Source organism: Coenobita brevimanus, chromosome 35 (genome assembly GCF_032717465.1).
Source record: "Coenobita brevimanus isolate Jiangsu-jjx chromosome 35, ASM3271746v2, whole genome shotgun sequence".
Lineage (NCBI taxonomy): Eukaryota > Metazoa > Arthropoda > Malacostraca > Decapoda > Coenobitidae > Coenobita > Coenobita brevimanus.
In genome coordinates, this window is record NC_136988.1 from 16455811 (window position 1) to 16483055 (window position 27245).

The following is a 27245-nucleotide window of genomic DNA, read 5'->3' on the forward strand; positions in this document are numbered from 1 at the left end:
GTCGGAAGTAGTGGAAGCGATGAAGAAGATTAAGCTGGGAAAGGCCCCAGGAATTGATGGAGTGTGTGGTGAAATGCTGAGGTATGGGGGTGAGATTGTTGTGGAGTGGATATGGAAGTTGTGTAGATTGGCTTGGGAAGAGGGAAGGGTTCCAGAGGACTGGAAATCAGGTATAATTGTTCCTTTATACGAAGGAAAAGGGGAAAGAGAAGTATGTGGTAACCATAGGGGTATTTGCCTTCTTAGTGTGACTGGTAAAATATATGGTAGAATACTCATTGATAGGGTTAGGCATATGACAGAGGAGCTAGTTGGAGAAGAACAAGGGGGATTTAGGAAGGGAAAAGGGTGTGTAGATCAGATATTTGTTCTAAGATGTTTAGTGGAGAAGTATCTAGAGAAGGGAAGGAAAGTGTATGCTGCCTTCATGGACTTGGAGAAAGCTTATGACAGAATAGATAGGAAAGGTATGTGGAAGGTATTAAGAATATATGGAGTGGAGGGGAAATTGTTGAGTGCTGTGAAGAGTATGTACGAGGGAGCTAGGGCTACGGTGCGAGTGGATGGTGAGCTGAGTGAGTTCTTTGATCTCAATGTGGGACTGAAACAGGGGTGTGTAATGTCTCCATTAATATATATATGGATGGGGTCGTAAAGGAGGTACAAGGTAGGGCAGTGGATGTGGGGGTAGCCCTAATGAATGAGGGTGAGATTTGGAAGCTTCCGGTGTTGCTGTTTGTTGATGATACAGTATTGTTGAGTGAAGATGAATGGGAGTTGCAAGGTTTGGTGAATGAATTTGGGACAGTGTGTAGGAGGAGGAAGCTGAAAGTTAATGTAAACAAAAGTAAAGTTAGGGTGTTTGAGAGAAATGAAGTCACAGAGTGTGCAGTGAGGTTGGATGGTGAGGATATGGAGAATGCGAGTGCATTCACGTACTTGGGTAGTGTGATGAGTAAGGATGGAACTTTGGGGGATGAAGTACGTGAAAGGGTACAGCAGGGAAGAAAGGTTGTTGGCACACTGAAAGCAGTGATGAGAAATAGGGAGGTGAGTATGGAAGTTAAGAAGTCCCTGCATGATGGTATTGTGATCCCTACCCTGACGTATGGAAGCGAGGCGTGGACCTTGCAAGAGGGGAACAAGTCAAGAGTGAGAGCAGTGGAAATGAGTTACTTGAGAGGAGCATGTGGAGTGACATGGAGGGACAGGTTGACGAATGAAGAAGTGAAGGAACGTTGTGGGGTAGATGTGGATGTGGTTGAAAAGATTAGGAGAAATACACTGAGGTGGTTTGGACATGTGGAGAGGATGGAGAGTGAAAGACTGACTAAGAGGGTGTATGTGGGTGAGGTGGAGGGAGGGAGAGGGAGGGGTAGACCGAGGATGAGGTGGAGGGATGGAGTTGAGAGGTATATGAGGGAGGGGGGGGTGAGTTGGGGGAGGGGAGTCAAATGGTGGGTGACAGAGTGACTTGGAGGCGTTTTGTCTGCGGCCACCCTTTGCGGGATTAGGGCGTCGGGCTATAGATAGATAGATAGACATTTACTCTATGCACACATATAACATATATATACTTGAACAAACACATATGAATACACTTATACTGAACTATGTACACAAGCACTTAAAGTACAAATACAACATACATACATACATACTTTGCACGTTTACAATCATTCATAAACAATATAGTATGCACATCTACCGAATGTGGATACATAACCAAAGCTATGACAAAACATCAGGATATAATTTTATAGTTAAGTACTTAAACTCCACACATAGGAAAATGCTTACCTACCCATATACACATGTAACACATACTGTGCGTCTATGTATGTATACACACACACACACACACACACACACACACACACACACACACACACACACACACACACACACATACATATTGTACAAAAATAATCACATGTGATAGTACATATTTTAACAGTACATTTGCTTACTTTAAAAACAAACAAAGATTTGATATACACAAATAAATGCACACATGCAGAATTAAAGTATTTACATTAGCATTATTATCAATGAAAAAATATTCACTGTATACATTACATCACCTACATCTGAAATAAATGATAGTGGCTACTGTTGCAGAACATAACATTAATATTTTTAGAGGAGGTATTTCTTAAGATCTTTTTTAAATGATATGAAACTTTGATGAGACCTGACACAGACTGGTAGGTCATTCCACACTTTGACTCCCCGGTATTTAATAGAGGACTGACCTTGTTTGGTTCTATGGTATCTGTAATAAAGTATTCTGACGAACACTGTATTCTGAGTTGTTTCTAATAAAATAATTAGCGAGATTATCAAATTGATTGTTTAGTGATTTTAATACAAATAATTTGTTTAAGAAGTAAGTAATATCACCCAGTTTTAATAGTCTAAGTGTTTTAAAGGAGTCATTTGTGTGATCCCATCTTCTGAGGAAGGCCAAAGTGCAAATAACCCGTTTGTGAGCAGTGACAAAAGGATTTATATGTCAGACGAGCAGCACCTGCCACCACATATATGGCAATACATTAAGTGTGGGTACCCGGTATATAAAAGTATAATAGATAAGAATTAAGGATTTCATGGGTAACTTGCTGCGTATATGAAATATTATACCATATTGCTTACTTTGTTTATTAACCATGTATTGCACTGTATATGACATTGTCACCTCAGTTCATCATCTACAGTGACACCCAAAAACCTAGTTTTATGTTCTTGTTTGAGAGGACTGTTACCAATATTTAGGGGTAAAGTACTCAGAGGGTTGCATTTATTTCTAGTAAATATTAAATAATGTGATATCCAGATGTTTAACGTTAGGTTGATTGCCAGAATCCAGTTTTTAACTTTAACTCTTGATCTGTTGGGGCCATCAGTACAGTCAAAATGGAGTGTCCACTATAGGGGTTACTGCCATCTGCAAGTAGAATATACCTAAAAAATGGATTACTGCAGAGTTCACAATGTCATTAATATATAGATTAAACAGAAGAAGGTCTAAAATTGAACCCTGTGGTACGGCATAAATAATGGATGGGAAGGATGACTTTGTGTTACATAAATGAACATACTGTTGTTGGTTTGTTAAGTAAGATTCAAACCATTTTAGCTTTATACCTTTTATCCTGTAATGTTCAAGGTTAGAGAGTAGGATATGGTGATCAACTGTATCAAAAGCTTTTGATAGATTAAGAGATATGGCCACAGTAAAGTCTTTATCATCCATTGCATTTAGAATATCGTCGGTGAATGTCAGAAGTGCTGTCTCAGTTGTTCTGTTCTTACGAAAACCAACTTGGGAATTACATATGATGATACTGTTAGTGCAAAATACGTCAAGTTTATTATGTACTATTTTCTCTGATATTTTGCTCAGTGATGGCAAAAGTGACACCGGCCAATAGTTGTATACTCGTTAATTTTGTATCACGTGATTTGTAAATGAGGATAACTTTCGCAATTTTTAGCCTCTCTGGGAAGATTCCTGATACTAAAAGAGAAGTTACATAGATGCAGCATGATGGGAGTAATAATCGAGGCAACTTCCTTAATAATGCTCATAGGGATATCATCATACCCTGGTTCTGTATTTTTTAACTGCTGGTGGATTTTAAGAATTTCACTTTCTGAAGCGGGAGGGATTGTTAGATCATTTGTATTTCTATTTCCTAGATGCGTGTAGAAGTCAGTTGGTGGTTCCATGATTGCTTGCGCCATATCTTCCCTTATATTCATAAAATGATTGTTAAAATTTGTAACTGTATCCAAGGGTTCTGTAACGTTTCTGTTGTCAGCCAAAAGCGCCATACTCTTCTGATTAGGCTTACTTTGTTCATGATTGAGTTTATTGTGTTCCACATTTTCTTGCTGTTACAAGAAACTGATTCTAGTTTAATACCTCCGCCAAGGAGGTTATATTTTCACCCCTGGCCGTTTGTTTTTTTGTGTGTTTGTTGATTTGTGAGCAAGATTACACAAAAACTACCAGACGGATTTCCACGAAACTTGGTAGAAGAATGGGCCTTGGCCCAGAATACTCTCGGTCCATCTATTGCCAGACGCCTTAAACCCGTAAGGAGTGGCTACAAACAAATCGCCTCCATGTCGCCCTGTCCCACGCCATTTCACTGCCCTGCTCCCAGCTCACACCCCCCTCTCTCATATACCTTTCCACTCCATCCCTCCATCTCATCCTTGGCCTCCCCTTCCCTCTCCCCCCTCCACCTCATTCACATACACTCTCCTCGTTAGTCTCTCACTCTCCATCTTCTCCACATGGCCAAACCACCTCAGTGTGTTTCTCCTAATGCTTCCTATCACATCCACATCACAACGATCCTTCGCTTCCTCATTTGTCAGTCTGTCCATGTGACTCCACATGCTTCTCTCAAATAACTCATTTCCACAGCTCTCACTTTAGACTCCTGTCCCTCCATCAAGGTTCAAGCCTCACTTCCATACGTTAGAGTTGGTATCACAATACTGTCATGTAGTAACTTTTTCACTTCCATGCTCACTTCCCTGTTTCTTATCACTGCTTTCAAGGAACCAGCAACCTTTCTTCCTTGTTGTACCCTTTCAAGCATTTCACCCTCTAAACTTACATCCTTATTCATCACACTACCCAAGTACTTAAACGCTCTCATATTTTCCATTTCCTCCTCATCCAACCTCACTGTGCCTTCACTGACTTCACCTCACTCGAAGACCATAACTTTACTCTTCCCTAAATTCATCTTTAGATTCCGTTTCTTACATACTCTCCCAAACTCATCCCCCAAGCCTTGCAGCTCCCCTTCGTCTTCACTTAACAACACAGTATCATCTCCAAACAACAGTACAAGGAGTTTCCGAACACTGTCCTCTCTCATTAGGGCCGCTCCAACATCTACTGCCCTACCTTGTATTTCTTTTATAACCCCATCCATATACAGATTGAACAACCATGGAAGCATGACACATCCCTGTTTCAATCCAACCTTCAAATAGAAAAATTCACTCAGTTCACTATCCACACGCACTGCAGCCTTAGCACCCTCATACATACTCTTCACGGCATCCAGCAACTTGCCATCTACTCCATATATTCTTAATACTTTCCACTATACTTGTCCATCCACCCTGTCATATGTTTTCTCCAAATCCATGAAGACCGCATACAACTTCTTTCCCTTCTCTAGAAACTTTTCCACTAAATATCTAAGAATTAATATATGATCTAAACAACCTCTTCCCTTCCTAAAACCTCTCTATTCTTCTCCAACTAATTCCTCTGTTATTTCCCTAACTCTGTCAATAAGTATCCTACCATATACTTTTCCTATTACACTAAGAAGACAAATGCCCCAATGATTACCACATACTTCTTTTTTTCCTTTTCCTTTGTATAGGGGAATAATTATACCTGACTTCCAATCCTCCGTGACTCTACATTCCTCCTAGGCCAATCTGCACATCTTTCACATCCATTCTACTACTATCTTTCCCTCATGTTTCGGCATCTCACCACACACTCCATCAATTCCTGGGGCTTTCCCTATTTTAGCTTTGTTCATCGCTTCCACAACTTCCATCCTACTGATTTCTTCCACTCTTCTCACATATCTCCGTTTCCTAGCCATTCCCTTGCCACTTATACTCGCATTACTTGAGTTCTCTGTGTTCAACAATTCGTTAAAGCGTTCTCTCCATCTACTCATTTTTTCTCCCTTCTCCACTAGTAATCTACCATTTTTATCTTTCACTCTCCAACTAACTTCTTTGGCACCCTGTCTAACTCTACCTCTTTCCAGAAAATTTTCTTACATTCCCTGCACTTTATACTCAAATTCATTCCAAATTCCTCATCCACTCTCTTCTTATTCTGTCTTACTAATCTTTTCACCTCTCTCTTCCTCTCTACACACAACTTTCTCTTCAGAGTTTCATCTTCTTCTACGCCCCTGTTTCTCATCCACTCATTATATGCTTTCTTCTTTTGTGCTACAGCCTCTCTCACCTCTTCATTGCACCGTGCTGTTACTTTTTTTTTTTTTTTTTATCTGACTCTGGGCATAGGCTTCACAGCCTGCTATCAAGGCCCAGCAGTCCTCCTACATACCATACACCTCTACATGTCACCTGCACCCTCTTTCGTCTTCTTCTCACTCCACACACCACCTCACATGCTGCAAAGATTTCTTCTGTGAATATCTTGCACACACCTTCCACGTCGCCCATCTGCTCCGATCCATATTTACCCAATCGCTCCTCCACTTCCCTCTTATATTCTACCCTTTTTCGTCCTCTTGTAACCTTTCCACCCTCCTTGTATGAGCTACTTCTCCTGTCCTTTCCTTCTTCTATTTCTCCATTTCATTTGGACACTGATTCTGACCGCTTGGTCAGAGAGTCCACTCCTTCAACCTCTATATACACTTGCATCCATTACACACCTTCTCATCCTGTCATCCACGCATCTATAATCGACCATTGCTTTCCGTTCCTTCAGTTCACCATGCACCCTTCTCATCACCCGCCATGTATACCTGCGGATCATTTTGTGCCTGAAGAGGGTATTGGCTATCACCAACCCCCTCCGGGCACAAATGTCCACTAAAACACTGCCATTCTCATCCATTTCTGCAGGCACACCCCACTCACCAACTACTCCAACCACCTTCACATTCCCTACTTTTCCATTCATATCTCCAATCAAAAACACTCTCTCATTCCTTTCAAACTTTTCCATGCACACTTCCACATTTGTCCAGAACTCTTCTCTCACTCTGCTTGCACGATCTTGCGTTGGTGCATAGACGCACACAATCGCCCACATTTTGTAGTCCAACTTTCAATCATACCCATACAATCCTTGAGCCAACTGATCCATACTCTCTTTAATTCTCCTTCCATCTCTTACTCACAATGATACACACTCCTTCTTTTGCCCTCTCATTCTCACCTACTCCCGCGCATATACCCCATCCATACTCCCATTCTCTCACACTCTCACCTTGCCATTTAGTTTCAGTTAATCCACAAACATCCACTTTCGCACCCTCAAGCACCTGGACAATCTTTCTCTCTTTCACCTCATCATTCGCACCCCTTCCATTCCATGCAGCTATCCTTACCATGTCCTTTGTTCTGTCCTTAGTTGTCACCTTTTGGTCAGTCCTAGTCTTAGGCTTCCTGTTCGTATTTTTAGTATTTTTAGTTAGCTGTTTTCCGGAGGGGGGGGGGTGTCACTAGCCCTCCGCCAACCCACTTGTCACGTAGGGAACACATATTGGTTGGTTATAAGGTTACCACTCAGCATTGTAAATGATTTCCTGGTTTACAGGAAAACATTTGGCTTGCCACTCAATGTAGAGTTACCCTAAAACAGAGCACCACTACACTACATGGGTGGATGATGGGATAGAGGTACGGATCCAGGAATTTTTTTCACTTTCTTTAACACTGCGAGATAGGGCGTTGTCGGAGGTATGCGCTCTGCTGAGTGTCATTCTAGTTTTTATAATAATTTGATCTAACTGCTCTAATTGTTTGGGTAAACTTAATCCTGATTTTTCTATATGCCTCCCCAAATTTGGATGTTTGGCGAATTTTCTTTGGAGTTTGTTCTTCTCAGCAATCTTTTATTTTTTATTTATTTATTATTTTTTTTTCTGTGGTTATATATGACCAGACGAAGTAAAGTGGAGAGGCCTGGGACACCACTACAGGTGTATAGTGTTCAATCCTTCACTAAAGAGTTTCGTTAGTCTCTCTTATATTGTGGTAGGTGGGGACGCTCACCATCCACTCACTCGATGTAGTGCTGCTCTCGGGTGTCTGCCCTTTCCTCTCCATCCTTCTTTCCTTCCATTCTCTTCTGTCTTTCTTTCCTTCATTCTTTCCTTGTCCTTCTGCCTGCGGGTGACTTTACACTCCCTCTTCTGTCTTTCTTTCCTTCATTCTTTCCACTTCCTTCAGCCTGTGGGTGACTCTACACTGAGAGACAAGCCAAATGGTTTCCTGTGCACCAGGAAACCATTTACTATGCTGGGTGGTAACCATATGACCAAATTTTGGCGCCTGGTGGTTTAGTGGGTAATTATTACGCTCCAATTGGATTGAGCCGGTGAAGGTTTATATCCAAGGGATGGTTGGGGTTGATTGCTCATGTAATGCCACTCAGGGATGAGCGAGTCTGGTCACTCTCACCTTAAATGTCGGGACCAACTGCCTAGCCCCGGGATCCTACGCTCCTCATGGGGCAATGTAGGATTGGATGATGGATGGATGGATGGATGGTTATATATGGCTTTTCAGAACATTTAGCATTAATTTCTCACTCCTGCATTGGAAACCATTTATTGAAAGAGGCATTAAATATGCTAGAAAAGTTACATAATATCACATTCGGATCCACCAAAGCAAAAATCAAGTCCCAACAAACACGTGTCAAACTCTCTTCAAATTATAAAATGTTGTCTTCACAAAAGTCCCTGTACTTAATCCTAGTAGTGGCATCCTCTATGCCCCCACCAGGGAACTTAAATAAAACAAATTCAAGAAAGTGAGCAGAAATATTACTAAAAATTATAACACTTTTGAGTAAAACTTCTATATTGCTGGACTATTTCAGTGTGGCTGATGTATACGTAACTCGAGTTGGTTTCGTTATTAAGTTAAAAAAATTTTCATTTGGAAGGTTACTACGAAATCCTTAACATGAACTTCGACTTCAGATTGCAGAAGGTCAAGATTATAATCTCCGCATAAAATGCAAACCTTATTCTCCGTGTTGATTACAGAAAGAATTTCATCTATTTTTTCGATAAAGCATTGAACATTGGTGTTAGGCCTCCTATAAGTATTGCATATTATTATATTTTTATTCTCTCATTTTATTTCAATGAATAAAACTTCGATTTTTTTTTATCACCAGGTCCTCCTTTAACAATCAGATTTCTTTTTAATATACAATGCCAAACCTTCACTCTGTCGAGAAACGTCAAGATGGAAATTGTCATATTCTTCTGACAGGTACAATACAGATCAATATTATCCGCAAGTTTACAGTAGTTTCACTAAAAAACAGTACCGGTATATCAAAATGTCGAGAAGAAAGGCATTGTTCAAACAAATTGTCAAAATTTTGTGGTATGTAATTAATTTTTAAGCTAATGACTGAAAGGGTATTACATGGCAAGCCCGACAATTTACCCGATATATCATCAGAAAAATAGTATTGACAATCAGGGTTAGCACACCCCAGTGTATTCTGTAGGTAATTATCAGGTTCGAAATAAGGGGGAAAATAATCACTATAATTTTTAAATGGATTAAAAGCCATATTATTCAGTTTATCTATCTAGAGTATATTGTAATGTCATGTATGGTAGATTGCTCCTGTATCAGGATACAAAATTCATTGTTGCTTAAATAAAGTGGAGATATCCACAAACCTCCATTTGGAATACTATTAGTCACCTGATAAGAAACCAGTACTCTGACGTACGTACATAACCACAAAACCTCATTTAAATCCATTAACGACATTTTTAAAGGTATCTTGTGGACAATCAAACGGGTAAACGAGGGTGATTACGTAACCTCTTCCACATTTCGTTGGCGGGGTTAACAAGGAAAAGAAAGCACAGCATCATCCCATGTATCCTGTACTTTTTTAAATAACAATTCATAGATACTACTGGGAATTGTCTAAGTTTTTGTGCTTCAGTTCTTGTCAATTACCGTCCGGCGCTGATGCTTACCTCCTTCCTGAAAAAGGTCAGACTTGTATCCGTTGTGGTCAAATACTATACTGTTTAATCCAGCATGATGTACTAACAAGTCTAATTACTTGAGCCATTCCGGCTAAGGCTGTTTGGAATTTAGTATTGCAACCATTTATTAAGATTTGTTTTTGCTTACTTAATTATTATAAGTTTTCAGCGATGTTAATCAGGAAGACCAAAATTGTCACTGGTATTTTGGTTTCAGCTGGGGGTGCATACCCTGTGGGTGGTGCCTCAGAGATCCCCTTTAACATTATCCCTGTGGTGGAGGCGACTGGAGGCAAAGTTCTGGTGAAGGCAGAGGTTAGTACCACGAGAGAGAGAGAGAGAGAGAGAGAGAGAGAGAGAGAGAGAGAGAGAGAGAGAGAGAGTCATTCTTGTTATCTCTGTTTTAGGATAAGCTTTGTTTTCTTGCTTTTTCATTATATAACTAGCTCTGATCAGTCTGTTAGGCAATTTCAAACTGCCACAAATAATTCATGGATTCTCTCCCGGCAGTCTATACTATAGAGCTTATTTTTAATATTACCCATTTTTGTGATCATTTGGGGTGCTCTGTATAAACAATCAAAGCAAAACTGTGCAGCCCAACTCCACGGCAGGTTTCACCTGCTGTGAAGTGGGCTGCACAGTGGAGGTCGAGGGTCCCACTTTGCCAGTTCCTATTCTGGATGGAGGTGTATCTCTGTGCAAATTTTTTGTTCACAAATAGACGAAAACTTTAGCCTTATGTACTGCCGTTCCCTGGATGCGCTCATGACCCGCCACTGGGTCCTACCCCGGCTCAAACCTCTTCTAAGTGGAGGTCTATCATTGTGCAATATATCGTATTATTAGAGAAAAAACTCGCATTGTTCCTTCGGGGGACACCCCCCCGTGGGAAATAGGGTAGTTCCATCCTGCTTAAAACCTGGCCTGAACTGAGATTTCTCTTTGTTAGAAATTCCAGTGCCTTAGGTAAAACACTAACAGTGAGTACTGGCGCTGATTTTGAACTACTGGAGCTGCTTCCTAATGGGAAGCAGTCCTTGCGGTTCCCACAATTCTAATAACCTGATCTGGGTGGAGATGTATCAGTTCTGCGAAATTTATCGTTTCTACGTGAGTATATGTATCTATATCTATCTATCTATCTATCTATCTGTATGTATGCATATATATATATATATATATATATATATATATATATATATATATATATATATATATATATATATATTTCAATAAGTAACTAATACTAATAACAGTTTCAGGTTCTTGCTGATGCTTAACTCCTAGGAGGCACAACGGATTTTAAGTTTAATACAAGACTGGCCTAAGTACCAGTTATGAACAGCAAACGTTTATGCAAGCTAGGAGCTATATGACAAATAAGCTTAATTGCGGAAAAATGAAACACAAGAGTTTACATTACATTAAGCTCAAGAAAAAGAACTGTTAAATTTATTGATTACAAAAATAAATTTAACGATACATTTCAAAATGAATTCAAATAAATAGATCATACTCACTCACTCACTCAAAAGCTAAATTCTTACGCCTAGAAAAGAACACAACATGCGGCGGAGCCGGCCAGCATGTAAGGAAACAGCTCACTTAACTAAACTCTTAAACCTAGGATAATACGAAAATGAAATACTGGTCGATGAATGCGGTGTATCACTCAAAGCTGGAGAACTAAGGTGGGAGCTTGGAAAACTGTAAGTGGAGTTTGGGTACTAGCTGACCTCTCTCTACTCTCACTTCTGGAGCACAGGACCTCTCTCCGTCACAGCAAACACTCAACTGAACTCAAATGATGCGTGTGGTGAATGCATAGGCCACCGGAAGAAGGCAAGGCTAACGGTTGAGGTAAGCAGGGGCGAACAATAAAGAAACAATAGTATCGCTCAGTAGTGCACTTAGTGACGTGCATTAGATCGGTCACTTGAAACAGTGACGAATGTTTTGAAAGGTATACCACCGACGTGGAGAGAGAAACGGTTAACTGAGCGATACACAGTGAGTTTTCCACTAATAGTTCGTGGCTTCTCACAAAAGGGAAATGTCGCGAATTTGATTCGTGACATTACGCCCCTACAAAATTAAATTTTTTCCTTATGGGAAAAAATTTGTGGATATATATATATATATATATATATATATGTATACATCCTAACTCATTCACACAAGATTCACACTGTGGTGTGTGTGCTATCCTGCTACAGGAGAAAGTCGCAGTTGCCAGTGAGCGAAAAAACCTCGTATTTACGTTAATAGAAACGAGCTTGAGGGAAAAACTCCGTGACGACGGTGAAAATCCTGTACTCAGGTCAAACTGAGCGAAAGTTCGCTACATTTACATTAATAACTAGTTGTTATGGGGTGTAGTGTATGTAATACACGGTGTAGGTGTGACAGTTGTAGTGTAACTGTACCTACGTGTAAAATGACACAGTAATACAAATTTATAGTAAAATAATGACGACGAGGCAGAAGAGAAGGGGCGGCAACATGCAACAGGAACGACCAGCTGATCTGCACGGCAATGCTGCACCCAGCAGCTACACCTGCGAAAGGAATTAAGGTGGAGCATCAAAACTGTTATTTCTCTCTCTCTTTCTCTGCCTAGCAATCAGTACTTATGTCATTATTAACCAGGAAACGTAATTCTTGAATTTACAAATTGCTTAGAACCCTTATAGCTTACTGGTTAACGCTTATTAACTAGGAAATGTGCCAGTTCTTGAATTACTCAAATCTCTTAGAATGGGCAGTTTACTAGTTAACCTAACATTATTAACCAGGAAACGTGCCAGTTCTTGAATTCACAAATTGCTTAGTACGGGCAGTTTACTGGTTAACCTAACTCTACACTTACGACTAATACAGGAAGCTGAAAATCGCTACGCAATCTCGGGCAGGTCACGTTTTAACACCCACCTTGGGTGTGAACACTCATGTGGATAATATGCATTCTCCGGGAATCCTCAGAGAGGCCCACAGCTCGAGACGTTCCACAAGGTAATTCCTACACAGCCTCGGACTATCTCTGCAGGGTTCCCAAACTTCCCCCTTAACTTATGGTATACATGTATGTACAGGCCCTGGATATACTCTGTCCTGTAGGGCCAACGAGTGAGACGTCTGGTCTACACTTTTAACTGGGAACCAGGCTGGTCCTTGGATTACTCAAATCTCTGAGGCCGCCTATCTTACGGAACCCAGCATACAACAGTTGCTAGTTAGTAAGCAGCTAGTAGGTGAGACATCAGGTCTACACCCACATTACCACTACCCTGTCTCTCAACTGACTCAGAGATTACAGGTGTGGTTACAAACGGTGCAGGAAGGACATGTCCCTGATTAGTGGTACCTTGACACACATTGCAGGAACGCACAAAACTATCTATGTCTCGTCCCATCCCTGGGCAGAAAAAGTCAGCTCGGATACGGCCCTGGGTCTTCCTTTTGCCCATGTGACCTCCTGAGGCTGAACAATGACCCCATTCTAACACTGCTAGGCGGTACTTGGCGGGAACAACAAACTGCAGTCGAACCTCGCCCTCAGGTGTTCGTGACTCACGGTAGAGCCGTCCTTGTTTGCGAAGGAACTTGGCTCGACCTCCCCGTGAATACTTGATCACTCGACCCTTTTGTTTGTTCCGCATGGCAGCAAGTGTCGGGTCAGAATGTTGTTCTTGTACAACAAGTTGGCTACACATCAGATCTTGCGGCAATTCAGTGATCACTGGGGTGACACAGTCTGGAGCCTCAGCCATGGCTCGTGTTACCGCAGCAGCCGAAGTCTGAGTAGCGTCATCATCGGAGCAACTATCCTTGACACCGGAAATATTGCCGATGATGAGTTCAAATAAAGGTTCTGGTATGACAACTGCGAGTGTCATACCAGTATAAAATGGAGATGCCACCTGGATACATGCCTCAGGGAACAATTTCACTGATCCATCAATAAGGCTATGGGACAGATAAAAAACTACCCTATGAGCTCCTAGAAGGTGACAGTCTGCCCATATACAATTACGATGATTACTCTAAACTCCGTTTACGTGAATTCCAGGACATACACAAAAGAGTCAAAAAACAATTAACGATGTCCAAGGAAGAAATGACAGAGGCATTTAACAAGAAGGCAAGAGATTCACCTATCAGCTTAGGAGACATTGTTTACGGTATCATTCATACGAGAGACAATAAATTATCCCCAAAATTTGAGGGCCCATACAGAGTAATTAACATAAAAGCAAACAAAGTTTTAATTAAGTCACTGTCAAGTGGCGAAGAGAAACAAGTTCATATTGACCATTTAAAACGAGTTTCAAGGGAATTATCCAATAATTATTCAGCCTCGGATACAACCGAACAGGTGAACGTACCTCAAGAAACCAAGCAAGAAAACAACAATGATTACAAAAAGAAATTAAGGTCATATACCAAACAATCGAACATAGGTGCAACTGTTCCAATCAAATCTACAGTACATCATTTACGAGAATTAAATATCGATTTAAACTCCTTCTATAAATGAAATAACAATCAACCGTAACGCACATCATCACTATCATCGACCACAGCATGACCATATTAGGAAATTAATAGATTTTTTTTTTTTCGGTAGGTTACGATGAAGGAACTTATGCTATGGATTCACCTCTACACAGCGAGAGGATATGCACACTTAGACCCCCAACACATAGTACGACAAGGATGCCTCATAGCTCCAACGGCCACGACTACAATCGTTAAGGACGTCATGAGTACTGAAATAAGTCTAGATTACTTATATGAATTACCTACTTATCTAGACAGCCTTGCGACGCCGATGCGAACTCTGGACTTCATGATAGGAAATTATGTTTCACAAGCACATAACACAAAGGAAGTGAATGACATGGTAAAGTTAGCGAAATGGAAACTAGAACAGGCAAAGTCAACTATGCTCATCATGATCCAAGATCTCCCATCTTATGGAACGGAGGTACTGAGCGACAGGAACAACATCACACGTACTCGCCAAAAGCGCAGTTTGTTCGACCTGGGTGGCGCAGTTCTTGGGAACATCTTTGGATTGGCTACAGAGGATGACCTTAAAGAAATAAACAAATTTAATAAAATAGCTCAGATACTAACATATCAAGATAAATTCATCACAGGACAGAACTCAGCAATGAAGACAATTGTGAAAAATCTGAAAAAGGCAGAAAACATAGCTCTCGAGAGTGTAGATAAAATAAATGAAATGGAAGGAAACATTACACTTTTCCAACACTTTTCCATCATCACAGAACATATTGACACGATTCTACTACAATTAGAGAACACTAGAGATCGATTCAGGGCACTTATGCAAGGAATTTCGAATGCTGGTGATGGCAAGATCACAATTGACTTACTCCCAGTTCATGAGTTACGTCAGATAATTAGTCAAGGCATACATAAACATAAATTGAAGCCGTTGTTCCGCAGTAGGGAATTCATGCAATATTATCCATATTTAGAAGCAACACTAACACCAGCATCAGTAGTAGTTCACGTACCATTCATAACTGAAGACCTGTTCACAGTATACCAAATACATCCCTTCCCTTATAAAAATAACAACACTTTGGTCATCATCAACATCAACACAGACACCGAACTCATCATGGTCTCCAAGAGACGGGACACTGTCACTTTCGCAAGTGAATCAACGATTGAACGAAAGTGCCGCACATCCTTACATGCTGTGCATCTTTGTCCTGCGTACATTTTCACGTTTCACCCTACTGGTACAGTCCCTTGTGAAATGGCTATCATCAGAAATGACAATATTCATAATCATTGCAACTTCACTTTTGCTCCAGATAAACTTGTACACCATCAACGCATTGGACACTCACAGTTTTTTTTATTTCACTCATAACACATCAGTTTACATAGTCTGTCCAGATATACCACCATCTCATACTTCAGCCTCAGGATTATACATAGCACCAGACTACTGTGCGGTATGTACACCAGCAATGTCTACTTTATCCACCATCAATCACTACGCCATTCTCAATCATATACACAAACATTTCCACCCACTGCCTGATATGGACTTAAACATGAGCACAAGTATTAAGTTGACTTCACCTAAGTTTGAAAATATGCAACTGATCAATGAAACAATGAAGCCCTGGAAAGATTTGAGTTTGAGTATGTTCAACCCATATTATGTGTATAGCCCAGCACCTACTGTCTTTATAATCTTCTGCATTGTATTTGCAGTACTGCTGTTCGCAATGCACAGAATGCATGCAAGAATTGCTAATTTGGAGTCAGTATACATATACATATATATATATATATATATATATATATATATATATATATATACACACAAAGAAGAATGATCCATGTATGGCATACCAGTACCATTATCTTTAAATGAAATATCAATACCTCTTACCATAATCTTAATTTTAAACTATTTTTTTTTTCTTGCATGTATGCGTTTCACTACAATAACCCAAGTACATACTGTATTACAATTAAATAGTTTACTTTTAATGCATTTATTCAAAGATGTATACAACTTGTTTAAAATATACTATTACTGAATAATTGCTATTTACTATGAATTTTATATGTATACAATATTATAATCAATATTATGTACTAATAGATTAGCATATGTCAATGATAATTGCTGTCGGAGGACCTTCAGCTGCGTGGGCCGAGCAATGTTATGAGTCCATATTATATTTACAAATCATAATAGATAGATAGATAAACAGACAGATAAACAGCTCTATGCGAGCCCTGGAATGGGAAATGATGTTGCAAGTTAAACTAAAGAAAAGCTGACGACAGATTAGGAAGTAGCAAGTCAGGAGATGATGCAGTTAGTTTGTCAGTGAAACAGCAGGAGAACAAAGCCTAGTAACCATACACACACATACACACATACTCACACACAGGCTTCTAGAACTTTCCAACCAAAGTGAACACACGTGACACGACCCCTGTTTCACCAGAATTTAGGAAGAGAGCTCAGAAGGAGAGAGGCCATAGAATCGGCAGGTAGTGGGGAGAAAGGCTTAGCAACTTAGAAGAGAGAGCGAGAGAGGGAGGTAGCTAGCGGGACTCTACTTATACTCACTCGTGTGTGAGAGACTTTGTTAATATTTCCAAGACAAATAAAAATAGTTCCATACTCTTCTTTACCTCTCCTGTCATTGCATGACAAATGGGAACCAAGATTATCTACTTACAAACAACTCAAGTATAACAACCGCTCGTCCACGAGTCTAATATATATAACTTCTCTACAAGTATCTACAAAATCTTTTATGACAGTGTCATGTCTCCATGGTTGTTCAATCTGTACATGGATGGGGTAATAAAAGAGGTACAAGGTAGAGTAGTGGATGTTGGAGTGGCCATGGTGAGAGAGGATAGTGTTTGGAAACTCCCTGTACTGTTGTTTGCAGATGATACTGTGTTGTTGAGTGAAGACGAAGGGGAGCTGCAAGGCTTGGTGGATGAGTTTGGGAGAGTGTGTAAGAAAGGGAATCTAAAGGTGAATGTAGGGAAGAGTAAAGTGATGGTCATTGAGAGAGGTGAAGTCAGTGAATGGACAGCGAGGTTGGATGGTGAGGAATTGGAAAATGTGAGTACGTTTAAGTACTTGGGTAGTGTGATGAGTAAGGATGGAGGTTTGGAGGGTGAAGTGCTTGAAAGGGTACAGCAGGGAAGAAAGGTTGCAGGTTCTTTGAAAGCAGTGATAAGAAACAGGGAAGTGAGCATGGAAGTGAAAAAGTTACTACATGACAGTATTGTGATACCAACTCTAACGTATGGAAGTGAAGCTTGGACGTTGTTGGAAGGACACAAGTCAAGAGTGAGAGCAGTGGAAATGAGTTATTTAAGAGGAGCCTGTGGAGTCACATGGAGAGACAGGCTGATGAATGAGGATATAAAGGAGCGTTGTGGTGTGGATGTGATAGGAAGCGTTATAAGGAACACACTGAGGTGGTTTGGCCTTGTGGAGAGGATGGAGGGTGAAAGACTGACGAAGAGAGTGTACGTGAGTGAGGTGGAGGGGGGAAGAGGGAGGGGGAGGCCGAGGATGAGATGGAGGGATGGGGTGAAGAGGTATATGAGAGAGGGGGGTGTGAGGTGGGAGCAGGGCAGTGAAATCGCGGGGGACAGGGCGACTTGGAGGCGATTTGTTTGTGGCCACCCCAAAAGGGATTGAGGCGTCTGGCAATAGATAGATAGATATGTGCATGTTGCATATGTATATGTATGCACGCCTGTACACATACCCATATCTTTATACATACGTACCTATCCTGTACATGCAGTATGTCTGTTGCTACATGTGCATGAATATATACATGTATGTACAGATGTATACGTATATGCATGTGTGCATATGTGCCTCTCTCTGTATATGTATGTACATACGTGTTTATCTATGTACCACTTCACTCATATCAAACCATGTAATGATAATTACTGTGCCAACTTTGTACCATGTATGTATCATTGTATGCCTTTGTTCATTATTGTGCTTGTAATGATTATTCCTTCTGTACCTTCTATGCCCTGTGATACCGATTTTGTTTTGCTCATGCACCCCTCCCTGCTTGGCCTTCAGGGACAGTGTTCCCCAGTGCTGGGGCTTGTACTGAATGGTAAATAAAGAACCTAAAAAAAAAAAAAATGATATATTTGCGAAGATGTGATATGAAGTGTATTTGTATGTTGAAGCACAAGTCGTGTAGAACATAAGTAATATTTTCACAACTTCACACTCAACCATACTGTGTGCAATATGCCGAACAATGAGTTTTTAAGCTGTAATACTTTATTTGGTAGAAGTATATATTTTTTTCCAATACTTACCCTTGAAATATTTGCGAAGATATGATATGAAGCGTATTTGTGAGCTGAAGCGCAAATAATATAAGTTGTGTAGAACATAAGTAATATTTTCATGGTGCCCGAGAAGAGGATGAAATAGCCAAAATTTACGTACAAGTGTAGGCTATTCTTCATACGTAACCATATTGCGTTCAGTATGCTGGGCAATGATTTTTTTCAAGTGCAATAAACCGTAAGTGTGATATGAAGTACACTAAAAGTGCTGTTGACCATAAGTTGTAGGGTAAGTATTATAGCTGATGCGTGAAAACAGTAAAGAAAGGCATAGCCTACAGCGTAAGTTTTCCTAAGCACCTACGGGGAATAATGGCACTTTGTTACGGCTGGAAAACCTATGGCAAGCCACATGGGCTTGCTGATGGGGTGATGACTCATCCTTACTACAGTGCGTAAGGAATAGTGGAATGCAGAGTGGAAAAGTTAGTGTTTGCTAAGGAAGGCCAGTCAGTGTTACAATCACCACTCTGGTCAGTGCTGCCAATCCTAGCCAGGCTCCATGGCCGGAGCCAACAGCACGCACTCGACATTCTCCTTCAAAACACCGAAGAAACACTCATCTTCTCGTCCGTACTCATCAATGGGACAATCTGGAGACCTGGGGATGATTTAATTTGCAAAAGGAAGAGTTGGTGAGTAATATGGTTTTCATATTATTTCTCTATTATACTTTTCCAGATACTACATGCTACTTTGCCAAAAATGCCCATGGTGAGAGCGTGCCTGGCTTAAAAATAGCCTGGCATTTAGGGGTTAATATTGGAGCCATGCTTTGGCCACTATGTGGTGTGGGTAAAACTCGAAAATAACCATTTAACCCGATTTCTCAAGTTCACTCGATGACATGTAGATCGAGTTCTCGATCTCTCCAGTAATACCAGTTACAAGGGAAAACGTACAGTTGAATCCTATACTCAGTATTCCAGTATGTGGAATAATGGGCATGTATAATAACGTTTTGAATTTCTCTAAGTGGTTGTGCATATTGCTAATCGGCCTGATCCTGTTAATAGTATTCCGACCATCCTAGGCTATTACCTAAACATGCCCTCTGTGTCCACAAAGGCTGACAGTTCAAACCACTGTATCAAGAGTTTTTGAATTCAAGTATACAATGATGCATTCAAAATACTGGTTGGTGGGGGTCACCCTATCCCCATTCCTGGTATCCCCCAAGGACCTATTTTCCCCCCCAAGAACCTGCTTTCTCTGGTGAAACTGTTTATCCCGTGAACTTTTTTTAACACTGGGTATATTTTCCTCATGGCATTTTCACTATGGAGCTATTTTCCCCAGGAACCTGTTGCTCCATGGACCCACTTTCCCTCACGTGCCATTTTCCAAATGGACTTATTTTCTTGGGTAGACGATGATCAGATGACCGATCTCGTTGTTGCAATATCTGATGTTGCTGTTATGAGTTGGAAACTGAACTAATTTCGAGATTTTTAAAAGAAACTTCGGAAGGTTTTGGAAGGGCTTATTTTGAGTGAAAAATGGTATATCAACATGGGTCCAATTATCAGCTATTACGAAGGAAGACTATTTTCATCCATAAGATCATCAGTAAATGCATCTCCATAACGGCTGAGAATTGGGCCCGAGTTGAAATAACATGTTTAAGTCAAGATTCACCATACAGTAACATTCAGAAGTTTCTTAAAAATTCTCATGGACACCCAGTATATATATATATATATAAGTAATCCTCACAAAGTAGACGTCATTATTTTTTTTGTTTTTAGTTTTTGAAGTATGTTATATATTTCATATTCCAATTCCTTAGATGTATTAGATTTCCTACATGGAATATTGCATTTAAATTTTATCACTCTGACAGGTAATCATCATCCATGCTTAATTCACGATAAGATGTTTTCATTCAGTACTAGTGTGATGGCATTAGTAAGGATGGTTTTCGATATGTCGGTATGTCATGTAGAAGGCCATTATAGACATGTTATAACGAAATTGAATTCTACGAACTGCTGCATGCCCCAGCCAAGGATCAATCTTGCATCCCATAGGGTAGCAACCTATTTCTCTGCCCACTCGAACCCTCTAAGTGTCGGTGGACCCTAATCTATGGAAAGTAATTGGGCCTTGAGATATTATTTAAAAAAATAATAATAATAAGCTTGAACCCTAGCCCTATTCATCCCACCGTAAACACTACATAGGTATATATTTCAACCCCTCCATTCCCCTCCCCTCCCCACACACATACAAACACATTTGTGGCACATCCCCACACCGCACTGCAGAAAATTATAAGGAAATATTATTACATTCTGTTAATTAAAGTAGGTTTATTTGAATGCCACAACTGAATAGCAGTATTTGATAATTGATCTAGATTTGTTGCTAAGTTAAACACCATTGAAATGGCTGCACTTGAGTTTCACACTAATGGTTTTACAAAGGAGCTACTCCGTCCTCTCATTCTTTAGTTTAAAACATAGATACCTTATTGGTATGGTTTACTAGCCAAAGTCTTATCATACTCCTCGCCTTGAGTGACTGAAGGTTGACCTCATTGTTCATCCATGACCACACCTGCCTTCACCACTCTTCCTTCCTTATCTTCCCACCCCGCTGTGATTGCAGGTGATATGGACTCCGAAACAAAGAGTCAGGTGAGTGATTATTACTGGCCGTGATTGTACTCAACTACCTGAATTACAAGTCCTGGTCAGTATAAGTACCATATTATTATGCGGATAAAATAAGATGAAATTTACAGGACTCCGCTCCTTTCCCTTTCAGCTTCCTTTTTCACCGCAGTGGAAACACTTGGGTATTTTTATTCTATCGTCTGCCAAGCTGAGGTGAATCCTGGGGAATCAGATGTGACAACTGAACTTAAGATTAGTATCTGATACCACGTTCAATGCTTTCAGGTGACTGAGATCTTGGTAAGGGAAGGACGGACAGTTGGGGTCCAGGTGAAGAAGGGAGATGATCAAGTAATGGTTGCTGCCCCATTAGTTATCTCAGATGCAGGTTTGTTGATTATGATTCATGCTAGAGCCTGTCTCCATTAACGCTTTAAGCTGCATGTCTTCTCTAAGCTTCATACATTATCACAACCGTTGTATGATTTTTTTGAAACTTCCAATCGCATTTAGCATTTTATTAATTAGTCTACAGTGTATGTACTTCGTCATCTGAAACACTAGGCTAAAAATTCCATCTAAGTATCTTTTTGGTTATCCCAGACTTTTTCATAATGGAATTTTGTTTGCTTCTTCATTTTTTTCGTTATTCGTAGTCCTCAGCCGTCATCAATTCAATGTGGTCTTTTGCATCATATTCTCGTCATCAATAGACAATTTTAATCAGTTTTAGGAGGGACAACCAGCAGTGGAAGGGATAAAAAAGGTTATAATTTTTTTTTAACTCGAGCAGTTCGGAGAGTCTATCCTAAAGTGAATGAAATAAAATGGGGATACTACAGATGTTTACTTCCACGTTTACTTACTCCTGCGTGTTCATTGAGTATTACCTTTTTTCCTCTTGATGCAATGTTCACTACCACTTAAAATAAAAAAAATGATCAAGTATTTTTGAAATTAGGGAAAGTGGTTGCTGCCTTGAGGATTTTTAACAGAAACGGCGAATGAATACAGGGTTTCCAGGAGCAATATATAAAGCTTGTTAAAATCCATAGTAACTTAAGGTATACCAAAATTTATCAAAAAGTGACAGCAGTTGAAATTAAACTAGTAAGAAATATACAGAGGTTGTGTAGGTTGGATTGGATAAAAATCCGAGATTTGTGATATATTTAGAACAGTGTTTCTTAACCTTTTCCGACCTCAGCACCCCCGCTAATAAGGTCTCAATCCAGCCAGCACTCCTTTACATCTATTTACTGGGACTACAGTTGCTACATTACTGCAGGGTTAAAGTAAAGTGAAGTAAGCTACTGCCTAAAAGTTTGTTTTATACTTTCTCAAAAAAAAAAAAAAAAAAAAAAATTCAAGGTTGCCAATACACAACAAAACCAATTAAAACAAAAACAAAGATGCAGCATTTTCCAGCACCCCCTAAAATTGATTTCAGCACCCCAGGTTAAGAAACGCTGATTTAGAATAAGGAAAATTGCTGGTGAAGGGTAGGAAAAAAAATAATGGTAGCATGGTTTAGACACACACACACACACACACACACACACACACACACACACACACAGATTGGATATGAACAGGACAATGAAAAGCTTATTGCTTGCCGAAATCGAAAGATTCGGCAAGCATGTTGGTCAGTTCCGTATGTTTGTCTCTTGGTCTCTCTCTCTTTTTTTTTTTTTTTTAATTCTGCTCTCTACAGGTGACGGTTTTGAGCCAATCGTTCTGGAAAAAAAAAAAAAAAAAAAAAAAAAAAGGTAGATATCCATAAACTCTTGAAGCCTATTGTTTTCCATCAAAATCGGACAAAGGTCCTGGCCTGGGTCAAGGCAAGGCCGTCTCTATGTGAAGGCCTGAGTGTGAGATTGGTGATGTCACAGGGTGGGTCCGATCGTCGCGCCGCCACTCGCTTGCTACTGTTGCTCGTACGACTTACCTCATTCCTTCGTCTTACATTTATCGACTACTTTCTTATAACTCTTTCTGTCAGCACTTACCTTTGGCAAGTATCATATTTTTCATTAGGTTTGGATGCAGACACTGTAAAAGAAATTAATAATGCTACTGAAGCTTTGCATTTTTACCCTAAGGAGTGATAGCAATGGGTGTACGAATACTGTGTGAAGAGAAACATAGAACTTTATAAAACAGAAACATTCTAGTCATATCTAGTTTATTCTGACAAACAGAAAGGAAAGAAACAAAGAACAAAAAGAAACGAAAACTTCTATTGTGTAAGTTATGTCAAACTTGGTATCACCTAGAATGTGTAGGGATGCCAACAGCTTATTTTAAGGTACTTCGGAAAGCGAACTACGTTTTGCTCGGTGAACAGCTTAAATAGTGTTAGAAATTATCAAGGGTTACTCTGCTATTAGTGCCTTGCTGAAATCAACTACCATTTCCTTAGTTTTGCGGACACAGAGCTCCAAGAAGTTGCCCTTGCACCATTTAGTAAAATAGTCTAGTTCCTGTCTGCAAATAAGATAACTGTTCTTACAAAAAGAAACTAACGCAGTACCATCAGCATACTGTAGGCTACTTAAAAAGCCTGCAGGAGTTACCATATAAGAGTAATCAGAAGTCGTGATAGCATACAACCTTGCGGAGCCCCTGTGTGTACGACTGTTTTGAATTTTTACCCATAAATTTCACATACTTGTACTGGGGTGAAATCATGAATCCACAAGATAAGAGTTGACGTTCAATGAAATTAGTTTCTTCATCAAAAGATGGGGCTGTATGGTGCTGAATGCACTTGAAAAACCAACAAATCATATTTTTGCAAAGTACTTAACTGATCTGGTGCTGACATTTTCCATAAAGTTTAGAACAAAATCTATGAGTGATAGTGTGGCATCTTTAATACACCTTTTCACTCTGTAAGCAAACTGTAAAGTATCCATATTATATTTCACCAGCTCATACAAAAGTTTGTTGAAAACATGTTCAAGACATTTGATAAAATTACATGTCAAAGCCACTGGCCGATTATCATTATGGCATTTTGGTGTCCTGGTTTTTGAAACAGGAACTATCTCAGAAATTTTCCATAGTCGCGGTATGTATGCCCCGTTTAGAGAGCACTAGAATATTTCACACAGAATTGGAGCTAGTTGTTCCTTACAGAAAGAAACTGCCATTGCACTTATTTTATCAGGTCCAGCCACTTTACTACATTTCACCCTCTTCAAACTGTCCATGATGTCATTCTGAATTAAAACTATTTGCTCATCATTTTTGTTTTTTAAGAATTCAGAGATGATGTGTTGGTGTATGGAAGTCATGGATGTCAAGCCTACAATAGAAGCTATTTAGGTCATTACAATAATATTCAGGATTCTGTACATCCGGCATGCCTGCTTTCTTTGTAAAACTAGTGATTTTCCTAAGACCACTCCAAGCTGCCTTTGTGTCATACCTACATAGGTTTTTAATTTTCTGTGCATTTTTTTTTTTTTTATTAGACAATCATATCAGTTTTCTTACTGTAAAGTTTTTAAATTTGTCCTACCATTGCCTACAACACAACTTTTTTCTCATTGAGCAATTGTTTAAGTTCATTTGTGATCCAGGGTTTATTTGGGCAGCATTTCACTACTTTACTTTGAACCACAATATCAACACAGAAAGAAATGTATGAATTTAGGACATCGACATTGTGATCAGGACTAGCACTTACATTATACAGCACACTCCAGTTAGTATGATCCGAACAGCCCCAAAGGGCTTCACATTTTCAGATGCATCCGCACTCCATGTCTGGAAAGATTTCAGTACAGGTCTGGAAGTTTCTAGCTTTTGCTTACAAATGAGTGTTAACAGAGACATATCATGGTCCAATAGTCTTAATGGTTTGAGTTTTTTTAGACACTCTTGTTTTCCACTGTCATAAGAGTGATTCAAGATACTCTCACCTCTTGTAGCAAAATGAATAGATTGTTGGTAATGAGGAATACAGTTCTCAAAATGTGAGCCATTAAAATTTCCAGTTATTATTTTAACTGCATCCGGAGAGCTAGATTGAATCTTGCACACTTAATCATTCATGTTTTCTTCAGAAGTTATCACATTAACACCAGGTAAGATGTATACAAGTATTAGGATAGAATGGCCTCAAAGACAATGACATAAATTCAATATTGTCATTACAGACCTTGTTCACAAATTATATCCCTGCACCATCGATTGTTTACATAAGCACAAACACCACCACCACTGTTTATCCCCAGTTATTATGATCTGTCAATTCTAATTAATTCAAAGCTATCTATTTGATAAGAAGAGTCTTGGTCATTCTCTGTGTCAAGCCAAGTCTCTGTTAAGCAGATAGCTGATGTTTTTCAGGATGCATAATTCCATTGGCACTGGACCGCCAGTTCATCCACTTTATTCCTTACTGGGTGGACATTGCCTGACACACACATTGGTAGGGAAAGTTTTGAACCCCCCCTTCTGCACCGTACCCTTACCCTGCAACGCCGTCCTCATTTTCTTCCATACCCAGTAAGTTTCACCATCTCAGGAATTCCATTTAGGGCTGTCGTTCCAAGGAAAGCCAGGGACAGAAGTTCGTCACGTCTGGAAACGAGCCGCTCATCGTTGTTTACATTCAGCCCGCCATTTCTGCCAGTGCCAGCTGACATGGAGGCCTCACTAAAAATTATACCCCCCAGCACAAACTGACAAAGTAATGGCAAAAGTCTTGCTCAGCATGATCACTAGTCACTTACGTATTGCCTGGTATATATGGAGACACCTCAAGCCATGAAAAATTGCTTATGAACTCATAAAAACAGAGGAGCTGGAAGACACAATGATCACCCCTCCGACTTCCACTAACGGACTCCCTCTGTGACGTCATCACCAGCTGCCGCCAGTAGACTCAGGCCTTCACATACAGAGGGCCTTGGTCAAGGCTGTCTCTATGTGAAGGCCTGGGTGTACTGGCGGCAGCTAATGATGACGTCACAGGGGGAGTCAGTGGAAGTTGGAGGGGCGCCACACAGAGGGTGACCATTGTGTTCAGCTTACCTGTTTTTAAGAGTTTATAAGCAATTTGTCATGGCTTGAGGTGTCTCCATATAAACCAGGCAATACGTAAGTGACTAGTGATCATGCTGAGCAAGACTTTTGTCATTACTTTGTCGGTTTGTGCTGGGAGGTATAATTTTTAGTGAGGCGTCCCTGTCAGCTGGCGGAAATGACGGGCTGAATGTAAAAAACGAAGGGCGGCTCGCTTTCAGCCGTGACGAACTTCTGTCTCTGGCTTCTCCTGGCACGACAGCCCTAAATGGAATTCCTGAGATGGTCAAATGTACTGGGTATGGAAGAAAATGAGGACTGCGTTGCAGGATAAGAGTACGGTGCAGAAGGAGGGGTTCAAAACCTCCTCTACCAATGTGTGTGTGTCAAGCAATGTCCGCTCTCTCGCTCGGTAAGGAATAAAGTTGAGTACACCGCTTCCCGTCCGATCAGCGAAGTTAAGCAACGTTGGGTCTGGTTAGTACTTGGATGGGTGACCGCCTGGGAACACCAGATGCTGTTGGCATCCCTACGTGTCAAGTGGGGTTGGTGGAGGATTGGTGCCCCTCCCTGTAAAACAATTGACTCTAAGCCCTTGGCTACCCCGTTTGGGATACATGGCGTCTGGCAATGAATGAAAAAAAAAAAAAAAATTGGCGGCCCAGTGCAAATGGAATTATGCATCCTGAAAAGCATCTGCTAACTGCTTGACATAGAGAATGACCAAGATCCTTTATCAAATAGAGGCTTTGAATTAATTAGAAGCGACAGATCAATATAACGGGAAAAACGGCGGTGGTGGCGTTTCTGCTTATGTCAACAATCGATGGTGCAGGGATATAACTTGTGAACAAGGTCTGTAAAAACAATATTGAGT

General features: G+C 40.2%; 1 protein-coding gene and 1 pseudogene across 1 annotated transcript in view; both read left to right on the plus strand.

Moving 5' to 3' along the window:
• The window catches only part of LOC145396193 (all-trans-retinol 13,14-reductase-like), a 177466-nt gene that overhangs the window by 94220 nt on the left and 56001 nt on the right, over window positions 1-27245 (plus strand). The window contains exons 8-10 of the mRNA XM_080269632.1: window positions 10006-10107; window positions 10758-10781; window positions 21639-21716. Coding sequence (XP_080125758.1) covers window positions 10006-10107; window positions 10758-10781; window positions 21639-21716 — 204 coding nt within the window. The remainder of the gene's footprint in view (window positions 1-10005; window positions 10108-10757; window positions 10782-21638; window positions 21717-27245) is intronic.
• LOC145396282 (5S ribosomal RNA) lies at window positions 26780-26894 on the plus strand (annotated as a pseudogene).